At 29.1% G+C, this 20,120-nt stretch overlaps 1 protein-coding gene across 1 annotated transcript in view; it reads right to left on the bottom strand.

The window, feature by feature from the left end:
- eve (homeobox protein even-skipped) overlaps positions 1-19,888 on the bottom strand; it is a 30,626-nt gene extending 10,738 nt beyond the window's left edge. The window contains exon 1 of the mRNA XM_075361715.1: positions 19,663-19,888. Coding sequence (XP_075217830.1) covers positions 19,663-19,888 — 226 coding nt within the window. The remainder of the gene's footprint in view (positions 1-19,662) is intronic.
- Positions 19,889-20,120: the final 232 nt, after the last annotated feature.

Genomic DNA, 20,120 nt, shown 5'->3' with positions numbered 1-20,120 from the left:
ATAATTTCCCAGAGCATTTCAATTTTAATATCCTAAAGTTTTAAGGCGATTTTATGATAGAATGACCTTTGAAATTCGAGTGAAATATAATTTATTTATTCGCATCGTAACGTCACACAGTTTGCTTCAGGAACGGTGGATTTGCTATTCTGCGGATAAAGGAAAATTCTACAGAATTTTACTCTAGTAAGAGAAATTATAAATACATAATAATTACGATAAGCTTAACGTTTTATCGAGACGCTACAAAGTGAAAATGTACGGTATGATCTCGTCGCAAACGAAATCAACTAAATCATCTCTCGAAATTTTATCGAAGCGCTCAATCATTTAACGTTACGAAGAACAGAAATACACCCTACTATTACAATCGATTGGACAAGGCGACATACGTTTACCAGGTCGGTCATTGCAAAAGTTTTATGCATATTTATAGTTAGTTACCCTCCATCCCGTAAATTATTTGGATGTACTAGTATTTTTAATTCGGTTTTAATCCATTATCTTCCGGTGCCATCTACAAAGAAAATAACAATGAATGGTATGATATTTTGAGATAGATCATTAAATATGAAAAAGAGCAAAAAAAAAACATGTTTTTCTTAAACGCACTATATTAATGAAATTATATGGCATTTGACAAAATAATGACGGTCATTTTATTATTGTTTTTTTTTTTTTTTTTTTTTAGTGTTAAGCAGATTACTAATTAAAATACATTTAAAATTGTTTTAAATATATATATATATATATATATTAATAATACTTAATATACTTTTATATTCCATCCATTTAAGAGTGTTTTATTACCGAATTAAATGGTAAGATTTAATGATGAACTTTATTTTAACTTTTTAATTCGGTCGTATTAGATATTAGGTTTAGTAAACCTACTTAAGCGAAGAGATGTACTCTCATAAGTGATTAGTTACAGAAATAGATAGTTTCAATGATAATGCTTGTCAGTCGAGGGTGAGTATAGTGATCGTGTGGAGAGGGGGGTGTAGGAAATTTTATTCTTTATAAATGAAGTGGTCCGGGGCCAATCAGACTCTTTACTGATAAAATGAATAATTATTAAGACATATATATAATTTATGATTTAACTGAACTTAATATCATCATAAGATGCCGACAAGGATTTTATGCGGCAGTGACTGTTTTTTCGTTTTTTTCTTGCTTTTTTAAATCCTCAAGAGAGCATTTTTCTTATTTATTGTACGTATTTCCTGTGACAAAGGGAAGTCGTTATGATATTTTCCAGAACTATATTTGATAATTCTACCGTATAAATTTAACAGTCAACATGTTGCAATGAAGGCGCATAAAAAAATATTGTAAATAAATTAAAAAAATATATTAAAAAAAGAACGATATAGTCTTGTACGCTTAATACACGAACGGAAGTGTGTTCAATAAATTATTCTGATAAGACACGAACGGGTTATACGACTTTATTGCAGATTTCTTATTTGTAAGGGCGTTGGATATTTGTGTTTTGTATATGCTGATCATTCCCGGATTTTCTACACGGCGAATTTACAGTTGAAAATTATTTTTACACGTATGTTATTTTTCGTTTATTTATTCGTTATCTTATCGAAAGAAAACAACAGATAAAACTTATACAAATTTATGGTATAATAAGTTTTTTAAGGAATTTTTTTGCACAGTGAAAAATTCTGCGCCCGACGGGAATTCTTTCCTAGAACCTACCGAAAGAAAATCGGAGATGCCACCATTCCGGTGAAGACGTGGACAGTACCTCGTACAATAATATTTAGCCAAACCTTCTCGATTGGTAATACTTAGGATGTTTAATGATTAAAAAATATTTAAAAAACGTTTCGGTCGACACCTCGAAACTGTGAAGATAAACAGATTTATAGGAAGTTTTAATTTTTTGGGGTGGTATTGTATCACCATACGATTTTGACGATGTGTCTTTTTTTATTCTTTTTTCATTTAGAAAAAAAATTTAAAAAAAACTGAAGTGGATCGGTTGAAACAATCAAAGTAATAAAATAAATAATAATATTGAAATTTTAATTATTTAAAATTTTGGTTTTTAATTTAATTTTTATATTCTCAATGATGCTTTCGCTGATTCAGTTGTTTGATAACTGAAACACGTGTAAAATTTGCATTGAGTACAATCTCCTTTGAAACACTTATATCTTCATTTCTTATCCGATTTTTTAAAAAAACATCTTATAAAATCGATCTTATAAAAAGTAAAAGCAGGAAATAATTTCCTCTTATTATTTCTCGCATGGTGTCAAGCGCGATCGGTTGAAATTAAAGGTAATGTAAAAATTCTCTAAAAAAACGTTTTCATCGATAAAGAGATTTAGCTAAAGTAAACAGTTTTAATAGATATTTTTAACATTTATAATATTTTGGTGTTAATTTCACAGCGGATGTAAAATATAACCGAGATAAAAAGTTATTTTTCAAAATAGAATACTTTTTGATGACTTGAGGCCACTCGAGTCGAAAATTTCAAAAAACTGCGCTTGAAAAATTCTGCGTGTACGTTGAGAGTGTAGGCACCGACTTTTCTACGTACCCTCATGAGCGATTAAACCTATATTTACAAAATTTAATGAAGTAGGTCGCGTAATATAACGATCAATTCAGGGCAGGGGGATGTTCCGATACAGGGAAAAATAATAATTACGAAAATAAATACTATTAACATTTTTTTTTTTTTTAATTAAATAAGCGCCCTGAATTATAATTTTTTCTTACATTTTACAATTAAACTTGAATGTTTATATATTTTTTTTTTTAAAGAAGCGTGATTTGTAAGATTCGTCTCTAAAATGCAAAATACTATGGATTGGAATTTTTTTAACAATGATTTGTATAAACTTTCCTGGTGTAACAAAATAAACTAGGATTTTTTTATGTAACAAAAGCAACTAAATAAAGCCCTTCTACTCTACTACCGAGTTACTTAGAAGAAAAATTTTAAATAACTTCTTTACAAATACTCTACCCAAATTCACAATGTATACAAAATTCTTTACCCGATAGAACAGAGCCTGATGCAAACACCGATCGGACGAATACACAAAATAGATATGAACGTACGGTTGCATTCGTTTACGATAGGAAATCGTAAATTATAGGTGTGGAATTTAAAGTCGGAAAAAATCATACAAATTATTTCTACATGAAACGTTACTAGGGTTTCGTTTACTGTGTCCATTATCGGAACAAAAGGGAGTATAGCCGAACGGCACCGAAACACTTAACCGAAGGAGGAGGTAAGGCGCCTCGACACTCGGATTCACAGGAAGTTAGTCCTCAACCTACTCGTCTAACCGTGTGACAGACTAGCAAACCGGGTCGCCAGTATTACGTCGCTTCTAATAGAAACGATTAGCTTGTTAATTTTAAAATCGATATTCACACAAAAAAAATATACATATATAGTACTATCCATCAGCTGTTTTTTTTTCTTTTACTGCAAATATTTAGAACTTCCAGCCGTTTAAAGGAAAGGTTACTCACGAGAAAAACTATAGAAAACTGGGTTATGAATTTTTAATATACCGACCATTATCGATATGTTATACGATTACTAATAGTCCAGACGGTATCTGTTTTGGGTTGGACTTCTATATGACCAGCTAATTTTTGCTTTAATGTCTCCGGAATATCATCAGAAATGATTATTTCGTTACGCGCCAGTTGAAAAAGGTGTGCTTCAATTTTTATTAAACAAAATCACAAAAATATACATTTCTTTTCTCCTACTTCCTTAGATAACTGATTAACTGTTCATTTTAGAGAAAAGATCGAGAAAGAAAAACGATTTTTTATTAAATTTTACACAATATCATCGGTTGAAAATCGAAAAATACGTTATTATTGATGCAAAAATAGCAATAACTCAAAAAATTAAAAAAACAAGATTCTTTAGGAATTTTTTCAAGCACTTATATAATACATAGGACCTTCAGATTTATCCTCCAAGAACCTTTTGATAGGACAAAGCAACGTGTCAAATTTCAACAGAATCGGTTAGACAGTTTTTGCACAATAATTTTGCAATTCAGATTTTTAAAAAATGCGATTTTTTAAATTGTGTAAAGCCTGAAATAAAGTCTCTAGATACTTGAAAATTTAATCACATATAAAAAGCATTCAAATTTTCTAATGAATTTTTTAAAATTTAAATCGGCTAATTAGAAGTGCCTAGAGAAGTTTTCAAACATGCTTGCAATTTTTGTTGCTTTTAACCAAATTGAATATCTTCACAATTATTTATCTAAATTAATTTTAAAAAGCACAGCATGAAATTACACGGAAAAACGCTTCTTTTTTTTAAAAAAAGTTTCGATTTGTTAGTTATCTCCGGAGAAATAACCGATCAAAGTAGACTGCCGTAATTAGTGGTCTTCCGACCTAGTTCGTCTTTTCCCCCAGATTCTACAGAAACATTTTCTCTTATCTTAATCGTCTTGAAACCTCTTCATATCGAATTTAATCGATCCGCCTATTTTTAGCATTCTCCCGTAACACTACATTTTAAAGATCTGTATTCTTTTTCTTTCTGTTTTCCTATCTTCAACGTTCCATAAAGTGTTGCACTCATACAGACATGTTTAAGAATATCTTTCTAATTCTTAGATCTATAATTAATGTTACCCGACTTTTTTCCTGCATAAAAGCTCTTCTTTTTTGTACGAGTCTATCTTACTTCGTCCATCTTTTATAATTCTATCCCGTTGATAGGAATATTTTTTAAATTCTGATATACCCTTTACTTTAATCACTCATTAGCCTCGTCTCCGTTACATTGCATTACTCTAATTTAATTCAAATTTTTTTTTTATCTAGTTTAATAAATATTATATTTTTTAACCGTTATTTATAATTAATTTCAACTTATTTTCAATGTTTTATTAGAATAGCCGAAAATATTACCATTCGGAGAATTTTTAACTGCAGCTTAAAGTTATTTAAGAAAACGTATTAAACCACCGGCTTGAACGTGTTGAGAAGTGATTATACCGACAGTCGCGTGGTGACAGTTTTTTCTCATATCTAGTTCGATCATATTAGTGTTCAAGGATACGAGATAAATTTACCTGAAAGAAACTATAAATATAATTTTACAAACGTATGATTATCAAAAAAAAAAAAAAAAAATTATTATGAAAATGTATTTTATATGTATAAAAAACACTAAATAAAATCAAAATATTTTACTATAATTGCTCTGAATCCTGCTAATGAACACCGACTAGGCCTTCAAAAACTAGAAAAAAACTAACAAATAAATTAAATAGAAGGCCTAAAAGACTGAAATAAACCAATGCAACCAACCTTACTTGCGAAACTGAATATATCCTAACATCTTACGTTGAAATAAAGTAAAAAAAGCAACACCTAAAGGAAAAAAAATAAATACGAGGAAAGAACTAAAAAAAAAAAGTATATATATATATATATTAACAGTAGAAAATAAATACATATTAAATTTTTAATTTAAAGCACTTTAAATCTGCCAATTAGCAAATAAATTATTACATTACTAAAGATTCTTTCTTACCAATGAGAATAAAATTAAAGGAGAAACCAACCTGGCTCACACCGGCTTGAACTCAGATCATTTACAATTTTAAAGGTCGGACACTCCTTAAACTGAAAACCTACTACACAGCAATTAAAAAAAAAAAACAAGAAAAACTAAAGAAAAGGCAGTAGTAGGGGCTGCTGTAGCAGCAGGTAATCAAAAGGAAAAGGGAAATTGAGCTCTTTAGTAAAAGAAGCACATAAAATCAATAATAAAAACAATTAATATAGAAAACATAATGAAAAGAACCAAAATAAAAAAAAAATACCAATAATAAAAATCAAAAATATATCACCAACACGATTCATAAATAAAATAACCATGCTCCATTGGTTTTGAGTAGAGTTTTTTTTAATTTTCTATACTCTTTTTGGTTCTTTACCTTTTTTATTAAGAATTTTGTATGTTAATTTTTGTTTTGTTTTTTAATTATTTATTTTTGATTTTCTAGTTAATAATTACTTTATTTTTATTTTATTCTTGTTTTCCCTTTTAATTAAATTTCCTTTACTTGGGTTTCATTCGTGATTACCAAGAGCTCATGTGGAAACTTCTACTTTTGGTTCTATGATTTTGGCTTGGCAGGTATGCTTAAATATGCTTAAGTTTGGCGGGCATAGATTTATTAGTTTTTTTATCGCCTTGTTGCTTTCAAGGTAATTAAGATGTTCTCGTATTTATTTCCATCGCATGCGATCGTTAAGATACACGAAAAAGGAAAGATTGTAAGTAGTCGAGAGGAAATCAAAATAATATAAACATTACTCCGTGACTACCTGGGAATAAAAAACGTGTTAAAATTTGTTCAGAAAGGTACGATTTTGTAATCTTCAATTATCCGGTGATAAGATTTATTAATGAAATAAATTTACATAAATTATCAGAAGAATAGCAAAGAAATAAAGAACAATAAAGTTATTGTGGTAACAGAAGATAGCTTTTCAGAAAAAAACATAAAATAAAATGGTCATCTTAGAAACCTGAAAATAAAATAAAGGGAACGAAATTCTGAATAAATGATATCAATCTAAATAAGTTACATTTTTAACGAGGTTGAAAAATGAGGTAATTCACGAATTAATCCTTTGTGATATGTAATCTTTTTTTATATGTATATACCTTAATCTTCATCAAACGGGCCGATTTTGATAATTATGATTTTATTACATGCAAGAGGTCTTTCAGTGGTCCCGTAGTGAATCTCATTTGCATTACTTAGACGGAATTTTTTTTAAATAAAAATTTAGATCGTTAATCGGCGAAATCAACATTTATTTCTCACTACCGCTTGGTATAGAATTCTTATTGTACTTTCGAAATACAGCCAGATATAGTTGCGATATTCAAATCATTTTCGAGTAAAAATGGCAAGAAAAACTCAAGATAAAAAAATAATAAGAGATGCAGTTTTCGTCTTTATGTTTCTTACAAACGTTTTTATTTTCATACGGCAGAATATTTCATTATTTTACCGGTATTTCAAATAGACATGTAATTTCATATATAAAAAATACAAGTACATATATATATATATATATTAATAATAAAGTTGCCTTTAAAAAATATATTGTGTATGTAGTATAAAATTATATTTTTCCGTTACTTTATGGCAGTTTTTTAAGTCGTTTTTTTGTTTAAATTTTATATTTAAAAAGCTCGAAAAATGTATTTATTCATAACTACTGTAAAACGCTTTAGTAGTGTTATAAAAGTTAAAAAATAGAATAGAATGTTGCATACTATTAAAACTTAAAACAGGTAAACAGTATTCAGGTAAACAGCATTAATATCGATACAAAAGAGACGACCAAAATAAAGGAGTACCTGTGTTTAAACCTAAAGATTAGAAATCCTGAAAATGTGCTTTTCTACAGTAAATATTAAAAATCGAATCGACAAAAAGTGACGATTAGGTTCTGCATTATAAAGCAATAATATACTTTTAAACACACCTTGTTTTACTCAAGAAATGGTTATTAGTTTATAGTATAAAAAATGCTGTATGACAAATAGCCATAGCTCACATTAATATGATGTAGGTTATTTATATTAACTAATTTTTGGTAAATCATATGATTGATTTATAATCATAAAAATGTAACACTTTATTTCTTTAGTTGTTTACTTATTTTATATAAGTGTGTTACTCGTAATTTCAAACATATCTTAATCATAATCATAATTATTATTATTTATCATAATTAATGTATTAAATTTTTATTCAAAATATTAGAGAACACACTGACTGATATAAAAAAAAAAAAAGTTTAGACAATTCGATATCTTCTAACCGTAACGGTCAGGTTATATCTCTGTAGATGAATTTGAAGCTAAGTAAAGTGAAGTCGCTTCAAAACAACGTAAAAATTCAAAAGTCGCTCTGTTTTATTCTCCAATTACCAGGCTGTCGACTTTATAGACTTATTTCAGTTTTCAAATTTGACTAAAAGTTTGAAATATTGCTAACTAAAAGAAAAAGCAACAACAATTTAACTAATATTTAAAGTAAATAGAAAAAAATTCTTATTTCTTCCCACTGTAAGAAATGTTCAAAAAATCCAGAATGTGCCGTATAACTTTTCTAATAACTATTATTTCTTATTGTCCAGTCGATTTTGGGCCATTTTGTAAAAAATAGCTATTTTTAATAATATAATTAAAACCGTTAAGTCATTTCGAATGAGATGAATAAAAAAATATCGATAATAATAAAAATCAGCATTACTACGTTATTGAATCGGTATATATACTTAAAAATTTGCTATTTTGTAAGTGGCCGATAACTAAATAAATGTTACGATTTGTAGGAGGGTAACTAGTAATATAGAGTTGTTGGGTATTTACTAGGGTATATTTCTAAAAATGATTTTCCTCGAATTTCAACACAGACATTTTTATAACTTATTAGAGGTGTGAAACGAACAAAAAATCTCAGGAAATAAGAATTTAACCCGTTATAATTCATATTGTATTTTTCAGGAAGCATTTTGTGGAATTTTTACAGCAGGTTCCCTTTCGGAAAATAGATAATAAGGCTGATAACCGGAGAACACACACACACACACACACACATATATATATATATATATATATATATAACATAGTTATTATAAACTCATTCCTACCACAACAAATTATCGATAGGTACCGTGATATATGTTGTAACAAGATAGAAAAGGCAGCTGAGGTAAGCTATACATTAATCTATTTAGCTATATATAGAACAAAGAGAAAGCAGGCAGGTGCTGTACCATCAATCGTCCAAATGAATAGTAGTGTATTATGTGGTAGGCCTGAAATGACCACCGGTAAACTAGGGGTGGACAGACATTGCGGCGGGAGGTCACTACAACAATCTCATTCACAACGAACCCTAATCGTCCCCTGGTGGTGACAACCTATGGGAATTAACACGATAAATCGTTTAAAACAACGGATAAAATCGCTAGTTGCCCTATTTGCACAACCGTTTATCATAAAATTCAGTCCTGTATCGTAAAAATGAGCGCATCGCTAATAATCTGGTATTATTTCGTTTCAATCCTTTAAAGAAAAAATTTTAGCTAATTACTTTGTGAAATTACATAAATCTACATTACTATGTAGATGCTATTCACAGTGAGTGAAACTATAAGTTTTAATTACATACTGGATTACAATTTCAATTTCCTAATACAATTACAATTTTAAAACTGCAAATATATATATATTTAAATATATTACTGCTGATATTTAAATTCTTGTAATTTAAATCCGGACTACGAACAAGGTATTCTCCTAATTGACAAATCCGGAAGAGGTATTGTCCAGACTACGGACAAGTTTATTAAGTGTTTCTTTACAGAATAAAGTTGTGGTACTCGATCTCTATAATTTAAATACATGTCGGATACGACGTAAAGGAAAGAACTTAAATCGTTTACGTGGGAATCAGTATTATTATTTGCAGTAAATATATCGTTCATCTTTTATACTCTTTGAAAAATTGTATTTTAATATTATTACTAATCGCATCAGCTAGCTGTTTTCGATCCGACGGAAGTGATAAATAAATATAATTTTATTCTAACCAGTCGAGAATTTTACTCAGTGTCAGAATCGGATAGGTGTGATATTTTACGGATAAAAAAAGGAATTGCCCCTGAATGGATTGAGAAAAACCGTTTCGAGGTTTGACATCACAAAATGGAAACGAAAAGTTCATATTTTAATATAAAAATAGTATAATTAGTACAAAAAAACGACAATTTAGCAGGCTTTAATTCAAATTATTTGAACGCATATTATTTGTATAAGTTTAACGAAGATACAGAAAATATTCCGTGTTTTCTACTAAGCATTATTTAAAAATCCCTTTCGGCACACCGAAAGACGGAGGTAGATTTCTCCGGTGCTAACAAGAGAATAAAAAAGATTTCCACCTTAAAGATAAGAAAAACTTCAAATTTACGCACTACGACAATGGTTGCATGTGAAAAAAAGATTCACACGTTTAGCAAACGACAAACTCCATCTAACAATTCCAGATATATTTTGGTCATATCAAAAATTGTTTCAGACAAAAGTATTAGATAATGTTTAGAGGACTAAGGACCATTTTAAACCGATTCAATACTTGCCTATTAAGGGAGGTATGATTTTTTTGTCTTCGAAAACCCCACTTTTTCCACACTCTGGGCCAACGGTTGGTGACATCACAAAACTTTACTTAGATAAGTTTTAGGCCTTTATCCAAAGAATAGTAGAAACGTTAAACGAATTCGATTTTTTTTCTTGAAAAAGCCCCTCCATTTCCACTTTCATGGTCCGATTTTGGCCGTTAACGAACTCGATCGAGATTTTGGGACGACTTATGTTTAAGGAATAATTTGAAAGTAATTGGCGCAAAATTACGGTAGTTATCGTGTCCACAAAAAGTGAAATATATATAAAGGTATACATAAACTTTTTAGCTGACTGTGGTTTTCGGGTCTGGGAGATGTGAAATGCGAAGATATGTCGAAATTTTCTGGAAGTCGAATCATGGTACCCATTACAATAGGTAGTTTTCTTATGAAATTTACCTAAATCTCATAGACAGAATAATATTAATTGCATAAATAAAGATCCTCTAATCACATTTTAAACAAATTATCTCGGAGTTCTTAAATGAGAAAGAAATGCATTATTTCGAGGCAAACAGGAAGGAAGGAGGAAAAGTTTGAGGGGGCTCATGTATTACTCTCAACCACTTCGATTCCAAAAGACAATAAAATATTCATATTCGATACAGTTTAGTAAAATATAGAACTACGTTTCAAATTTTTGCAGATCTGCAATGGATTTAAATGATTGACCTTCGGAATAAAAAAAATCGTGTATTTCTACCGATAAGCTATCCAATTTGATATCTCAAAAAACAGTAAATCTTTATAATTTACTTTTAAAACAAATGTTTTGTTTTAAATTTCAAAATAACATCGAATTTATTGGAGGAAAAACTATAATTTTTTGTAAGAATTTCTGCGATTACATAACATGAAAACTGATCCCCTTATTGGCCCGTCCGTTTCGTGTACATAAAAAAAAATTCATTACTTTTTAATCGTTCCTAGACATACCTAGTGAGAGCATACCTAGTGTTCCTGACATTATCTCTATAGTTTATAATTATGTTATAACTGGAATATATATATATGTTTTTTAAATTACTCATAAAGCAATGTTCTAAGTCGGTTTTATTTTTCTATAATGTTATTTCCTGTTAGTGGCGGATCCAGGGAGGCAATGGGGGCCATGCCCACCCCAAAGGCCTTGCATTTTGAAACCCAGTTCAAAAGAATTGAGACATTTTACCGATACTCTATTGTCAAAATAACCAGTGGCAAGTTGCAACTCTGTAATTAACGTATATATATATTTTTTCTAATAAGTAATTAAGAGAGGATGACGTCACTTGCTCTAATGCATATTCATAGCGAATGCAAATTGATATAGATCGCGTTATCGATCGGTATCCTAAGATGCGTAATCATCGAGATGAATTTATTTTGCAAATAAATTATTGCATGAAATAAAATGTGTAAAATTTTGGATTGTAATGGATTAATGAATCGTATAAATATTGAAATAAATAAACAAATAAAAAGCAACTTAATCTAAGTCATTTTATTATTTTTTATCCCATCTTATTATATAATTCTGATTGTCTGCATGGCAGTTTTAATTAAAGTTGTTAGGAATATACAGTCCGAGCTTAAAATTAATTTAGCTTCTTTAGTCTTCGTAAGGGTCACTTTGAATAACTTACAGCTTAATTTTTATAAATCAAAATAAAATTGAAGAAACGTAAGGACTTTTCTGGTTTTTCCGAAACCGTCTCTTGTTGCGTCCCTTCTTTGTTTTACTGCAATACTAATGATCGGTTAAACGCTCTTTCGTGTTTAAAAGTAGTTCAGAATATAGTATGTATCCAAAATATTATATACCAAACCCAGTTAGAAGGAAGTAGGAAAATGTGACCCCTTGACCTCAATGAACCCCCTAAATTCAGTTCCTGGATCCGCCCCTGCTTCCCGTTCCATATCAAAAATAAAAATAGTATTGAAATTAGAAGTAATAATTTCAGGGGAGCCTGTAGTGACAGGTGTGAACGCCGAGACTAGCCATTACACGCGGCTTACCTTTGACGGATGATAGTTTTTGTTATACTTAAATCCATTCTTCATTTCCAAGGCTAATTTTTACATATTAATACGTATATATATATATATATATATATATATATATATATAAACGAAACATTAAAATTATTGAATCAACCTAAACTTTGCAATAAAATGGAAATATTGTTAGTTTAAGTAACAGAAATTTTTATGAATAAGTTTTCAAAGGTTCATCGAACACCAGTTCGTTTATAAATTAATTACGAATTTAAAAAAAATATACTGTGTCAGGAAAATAAAAGAATTAAAATTGATATATAAAAAAATTCTTTCTATTTTGCTGAATTTCCCCATGTAATAGATTATACTTATTACACAGTGCAGGGATTACTTAATGAAATTCTGCCTATTAAAGGATAATAGCCTTTCTCTGCCAATTTAAATAAAGTATTCCCCGATAATCTCCTTTTCTTTTTTTTTTAACCTCCGGGACCACCGTAGGTATTGCTTCAGAGGATGAGATGAATGATTTGTAGAGTGTGTAATCTCCTTTTGAATTCATTAACCTCCACTGTTTTGTTTATTTTTTTTTATTTTAACGAAAAGTACTTTTGTGGATTGTAATTTATAAAATAAATTACAATTTTCATCAAACGTATTAATTTTTTTTTTTAATTCAGTATTTGTATTACTATAAATGGACAATTTGTTATAGTTAAAAAAATAGGTATTCTATATTATTTTTATTTTTCAAGAAATATCTGTTTAAAATGTGAAATTATCCTTATGGTAGGAGATTGATAATTAAACCGGTTTCTAGTTTTCACCCCTTCATTTTCTCTTTACCGACTTTATTCCCTTTATTTACGACTTTTACAGCGAATAGTTTCTATTTTTAATAAATAGTTTTGAAAATATTGTTTTCTCGTTCACTGAAGGCGTGTAATTTTACCGTATTTTTTTCTAACATTTCTTCAAATTATTAGTGTATTGTATTTTTTAAAATAATAAATTTTACAAGCAAATAACTTTATACGTCGATTTTATTTTATCAGCAGCATTAAAAATGTAACACGTCCCGGTTTCTAAGAAAAAAAAATTACTTTTCCTATATTGCTTGGCGATCTTTGGCCAATCTCCGTGGAGGTGCGGCAGCTTTCAACTGGAAGGTCTCCGGTTCGAATCGAGAGATTAGGCACGGCATATTTCATCCCTACAAAATCTCACTCCCTGTTTTCGTACAAAAGCTTCAAACTTATTCGGCGAACTAATCTTTGATAAAAAAAAATTAATTGTTTCGGTTGGATTCGATCGAACAAAATTTTAATATGATTTTCCTGAAATACCGTTATCAGATAAAACAAATTATTTCATTTATATTTTCTATTTCGCTTTTTTGTTAAATAATAAACTATTTTTCGGTTTATATTGCCAAACTGTTTTGCAACTTTACTTCATTTCCGGTCATCGTCTCTAATGAGAAAAATAACTTTAATAAATAAGAACTGATATAATGAATACTCGATATTAAGATTTTAAAGATTTTTGCAAACGTCAGTTTACGCTAAACGATTTCATTAATTTTGAGAGAATTTAAAAAAAAAATAAACATAAAGTTATCGATGGTCCAAATTATTAAAATTCCTTCGATAACTTTTTTTAAAACTAATTTGTGTATAGTTAACTATACCAGCAGTCTTTACGAATTTCCGCTGTTATTTTACCTTTTGTATTTGTTAAAAATTTTACTTTAAAAAGGTAACCTAAAGTCTAGTAGTAATTTTTTTACTGGCAAATATAGATTAAGGTTTCACTATATATTTTTTCGATTATAATTATTTTGACTCCTTGTTGTTACGTGTTAAATGTTTATTTTAACTATATTACGCACATTTTTTTAAATAATTTAATCTCGTTTAATAATTACCTTTTATCGTGTTGTAGTGAGTTCACATTTGTGAACTGAACTGTATATAAAAGAAACATTTTTTTAAATTCTAAAATAAAACAAATTTGTTACAGTGAATTTATTCCTTCATATTAGATACTGTATATTGAAATATATCGGTGTAATAAGTATGTGCAGAATGTGGTAGAAGTTTATACATATTTACGATTTTATTTAACGCAATTTCTTTAATTTATTTCGCTTTTTTGTAATTAAATATTACTTTGTATTTATATTACTTAGATAAAAGACAGGAATCACCTAAAATTTAGTCGAATGAAGAAAAAGAAGCTGAAATTTTATTCTGTAGAACTCCAGTCGGATAAGTAAGAACGGAAGCATTTCCTCCTCTAGTACGAAAATGCAGTGTTACAATCTCGATCGATGTGAAATTCATCACCAGTCACCGATTTGTATATTATATTCCCATGCGCAAACCTCACATTTTTTACGGTTTTTCCCTATCTGATTATTAGTAATTCTTGTCAAAGTGGTATAGGCTAGCCTTCACCGCCGATGGTCGACGGTCTTCCGGCCACTGTCCTATCGAATTCTAATTAACAGTACCTTCTCGATCCGCTTATTCGAGGACTTTGAATGAATTTACCGGTACGCTCGTTACAGAAACGAAGAACTACGCTGTGCCGAATCGACAAAGCAGCACTATGTATCTGAAGAGTTTCGGAGTATCGTATGGAATCGATCGATCGGTTAATAATTTAAAATTTGAATTTATTCGATCTGAAATCTGATCGGGCAAGTTCTCATTCCGGTAACACATCATTTACTCGGGCGGATAAAAATTTACTCGGGTGGTAGTTTAGATAAACAATAAAATTAAAATAAGTGACAATAATAGTAAATGATGTTAATTTTAAAAACTTCGAATCGTTCTAAAAAGGTAATTTAATCCCAATATCATCTACCTGATTCAAACGTTATTTTATATCGAATCTTAACAATTAATTTAAAATGAAGCGATAACAAGGCAATTCTAATGGAAATAAGTTATAATCCTGCTTAAATAAGAAAATTCTTTTTCGACAACGCTATTTTAATTGTGAAATATGACTTAGAGTAGTTTGTACTCCTTTCCCAATTTCTCACGCTTGTTGTATGCTGTGTAACCCTTTGCACCTCCTGTGTCTTCTCGTGAAACTTATAAATAATGTTCCGTTAAAAACCTATATACATTACGGCAAAAGTTGGTTCTAAGTTTAATAATATACCGCCTTCTAATAAAAAACAGTTTCCCATTATGAGAGTGGTTAAACCCAAATAATTTACACAACTTTTCTTGACGGATACCGCAATAACTTATAAAAATTCCCTGTTCCCCGTCTCATTCTAACCGAAAAATTATATCGTAAACGAAAAGAAATCAAACTCTTGTCCAATCGTACAGAAATACTTTTTTTTTATCCAAGGTTATTTGATAGCCGGTCTCCGTGGCGTGAGTGGTAGCGTCTCGGCCTTTCATCCGGAGGCCCGGAGTTCGAATCCCGGTCAGGCATGGCATTTTCACACACGCTACAAATCGGTGGTCCCGGAGGTTACAAAAAAGAAAAAAAAGAAGTTATTGGTATTGATTGTATTGTCATTGTAAAGATTTAATCCTTTTATGAATACATTTTAATATTTATTTGGCCCCACTTGGTTTTTAAACAGACAAAAGAGCGAATTTTCTCATTCAAAGACGTAACAAATACATTTTTTCATCAAAAGATAGAGATTGAACGACGCTGAATAAAATAAATCACATTATTATAAAGAAAAAAGGTTTGCGCAAATCCAAACGGGCAGTTTTTGAGGTTACAGTATAAAAACAAAAGATTTTAAAAATGATTGAAAACACATCTATGCGGCGAGAAATCCCTAGAAATATAAATAAATAAAAATATTTCCAGTATAGTTTATATGTAACAAGTTCGATATGAACAATTTTTTTTCATGCCAGTTTTATTAGTCATGATATTTTTAGCCTATTAGAAAAGTATTTTACAAAATCTGATGGAGACACCATCGCATAGCTTGCTTGTACGCCTATTAAATTAAATATACACATTTTTTTTAAATGAAAAGTATATAAAATTTTATTTCATTAATAACTTCTGGTACTTTTTCACACACACATATATATTATTGTCATTATTGAATTATTATTTATTGTAAAATTTGTTTACAATCAGAGGTTAATTATTATTAATAAATCAATATATTTAATTTAAAAAAATCTGATATGGACACTACATGACTTCCTTGTATGCCTATTAAATTACATATACACAATTTTTTTTTTTAAATGAAAAATATGTAAAATTTTATTTCATTAATAACTTTTGATATTTTATTTATTGTTATTATTAAATTATTATTTATTGTAAAAGTTTTTTAACAATCTGAGGTTAATAATTATTAATAAATTTAAATTAAAAAAGAAAGTTAAAAAAAGTAGATGAAGTCGGATTCGAACTGATGTGCCTTCCCCTTGTAAGGTCCAAATATTTCATTTGGCTATAACTCTGAAACCGATGAAAATAAATACCACTTATGACATATTGTTGAAAATCTCTGAATGAGGGCTTCTTATTGCAGTTAAGAAAAAGTCCAAAATCCAGAATTTTTGGGTTTTTTGGACACTTTTGATGGACCAAAAGTGTCCAAAAAACCTCCCAGGAGGTGCAGAACTAGATATTACAACAGTCCTAAATCCAAAATTTCAACATTCTATGGCTAATCGTTTTTGAGTTGTGCGAGATACATACGTACAGACGTCACGCCAAAACTAGTCAAAATGGATTCAGGGATGGTCAGAATGGATATTTCCGTTAAAAACTGAAAACCGAAATTTTTGGCGATAATAATACTTCCTTTGCTTCGTAAAAGGAAGTAAAGATACACATAGCACAATAATTCCGAAGTACATTTTAATTAAGTGGGTGTAATCTGGAATGCAATTAAAAGGTATAAGTTTCGGGAGGCTGCTTATAAATAGAGAATATTTTTATTACAAACAACAAATGCTAAACCGATAAAATGTTTCGGTCAGTTCTTCCGAATCTTTATTTTTAATTTAATTTTACAACCGTGCAGATGTTAAGTTAATATTTTCATAATTATTTCTTTCAGGTATTAATAATGAAATAAGAAATATTACCTCATAAAAAAAGTTATTTTTCTACCTCTTTCTAATAAACATTTTAGTAGCATTTGCAATTTAAATTATCTAAATACAGTACTTTTGCAACTTATATACATATATACACGCGCGCGCGTTTGTAAAAAAAGGGAATGCATTTTTTACTACTGCGAAAGTTAATTGTCCATTCTTCTGAAAATAAATGTATTAATTTATATATACATATATGATCTCAGAGCGATTTTACTTTTGTTTTTTAATTTGTCCTTTTTTGAACTTTAAAGATACATAACTTTTAGTCGCGGTAAAATTCATAAATAATCAGTAGTTCATTTATTTCAGTAACCTTGTTAGATCTGACAAAATGGGAAATATATTACACATATACAAACACAAACGCGTACATATATACTGTATCTTAACCTAAACATCACGGATTTTTATATTTTTTACAAAACTTTAATAGAAGTATTAAAATGGGGCTAAATTATCACTTTCGCTGGAGGGAGGTAAACTATACCACCTATATAATGAAAACATATATTTCAGTTACTGAAAATTATGAAGAACTATTGCGTTTGTCTTGACATTTAAATTAATTATTCTACATCGATAAAGAGTATTATAGCGATGATATCTTCCACGATCCACGTTTTAGAATATACCGATCATGTAAAAGTTCAACTTCTTTCGGGTTAAATTCCTTTGGGTTTTTGTAAAATCCCAAAATCAATTCTAAAATAGAAATTTTTATTTAATATTTCTGAATTCCTTAACGATATCGAAAAATAAATTTATTTAAGAGCAGAACTAATATTATTTTATATTTAAATTATTTTTATTATCAACAATCAGTTTAAACACAGTTATATTATTTTTAAATGGGACACGTGGTTAATACCAATTCAGTAATTAGCAAAAATTTTTTTTGAATGCCAATTATTTTTCCCGATAAAATTTGTTTAAATAGCAAACCGTTTTTAATTAGAAGTAATTTAATATAGTTTTTCATTTTCTTGCTTTTAACGTATCCATAATATTTAAATATTTATTATTTTACTACTACATTAAAACTGAACAAAAATAAATAAGATTTGTTAAAAAAAATAGTATTTATGTCAATACACAAGGTTGAAAACAGACAAACGGTAATCGTATATTTATCCGTTTAAGAGAATTTGAACAAATCTTTAGCTTCTACTATTTTCTTTTTTAGAATGACATCCCTCTTATAGAAACATGAAGGGTTTTAACATATTAAATCCAAAATAATGTTAACACATTTTAATCCCGCAGTAGTAATCGTAATGAATAAATAATAATATTCGGTTTCTGTCAAATTGTACAAGTGCATCTACGCGACAAGTGAAGTTATTTTATTTTAATTGAACATACATATTTTTCTTTTGTTACATACATATAAGTTAAAAACAGGTAAACGTTTTTTACTAATACGTATATATATATATATAACAATAGTGGAATACTAAAATACTAACAAACACTTTGAAAAATATTTAGTTTAAATAAAAATAATTTTGTTTGTCAGCAAACTAGATTATTACAAATCTGAAAATGAAATTTCAGATTAATTCTGCATGTAAAAACAAATTTTCAGTTTTTCTTTCGAAATTATACTTAAATAAAAGAGAGATTTTTTAGCTTCTGAACTTCATAATTATATAACTTATTAAGTTTCAAATTGTCTGAGATATAGTTTGACATTATCGTAATTTAGCAAAACTATGTTTAATAGGCAAATATAGTATACAAACAATTATGATTTCTTTGTACACGGATTAGTGTGACAAGTAGTTGAAAGTCTACACACGTGCCTATGTACTAAGCGCATATTATGGGCATGAAAGATTTAATTTTTTTGTTAATTTAAAAAAAAAATTAATAAATGTCTTAGCTTAATAAAGAAAAAAATCTTTTCAGTAAACATTTATTAGTGAAGTAGATTAAAATATTTTTAATTAATTATTATTCTTCTATTATTATCATAAATTTATCATTATAAACACTATTTGAGTTATGAAATATTTTAAAATATCTTAAAGAAGTTTATTCCGATGAATTAGTCATTCAAAAATTCCAATTTAGTTTAAAATAGTAAAATCCAACTTCAACGAACAGGATAAAGATTTTGGTTTATTTTCAATTATTATTTTACTCTTATAAATATTTTTACGGTTATCTTGCATCACGATAAAAAATACTATTCTAAAATTTATTTTTTATCAACATTGATTAAAATTAATTTCTTTACATATTATTTCTCAAACTGTCGGTCCAATAAAAGAAAACTGTGATATAATTTTTTTCTGTAATCGATTACCTTTATTAACATTGTTTTCGACTTCAGACTTCTGTGTCGTTTTCTGATCCATATTTTCTTGTTGAGAAGTTCTACCAGTGTAATTATTAGGCATTAAATCGACCACTATGGAAGGTGCTGCCGGATTCTTTAACGCGCCATGTCCTCCGTGATCTAGACCTCGTGAGCCACCGGCCACTTGTTGGCCGCCGGATTCGATCGAGTTCTGCCCGTGTCCTGTCAACATAGAGGTGGGAAGCACACGAAAAGATTGCATATCGCGCTGGTCGTCAAAAACCGAACTGAACCTGCGACTCGTGTTACAGGACACAATTAACGTTCTCCCTACTTTAGGAGGCCGGTTTCCCGCCCTTCTCCCACCCTTGCCACCGCACAAAGAGATAATGGAGCATTATAGCTCCTATGGGGAACACAAACCTCACGGCGCAGCGGTGGGGACGAAAGCGAATCCTTATTGG

Source organism: Lycorma delicatula, chromosome 4 (assembly GCF_047948215.1).
Source record: "Lycorma delicatula isolate Av1 chromosome 4, ASM4794821v1, whole genome shotgun sequence".
Taxonomy (NCBI): domain Eukaryota; kingdom Metazoa; phylum Arthropoda; class Insecta; order Hemiptera; family Fulgoridae; genus Lycorma; species Lycorma delicatula.
The sequence above is the reverse complement of the archived record's forward strand: the minus strand, read 5'-3'. Positions and strand labels throughout refer to the sequence as shown.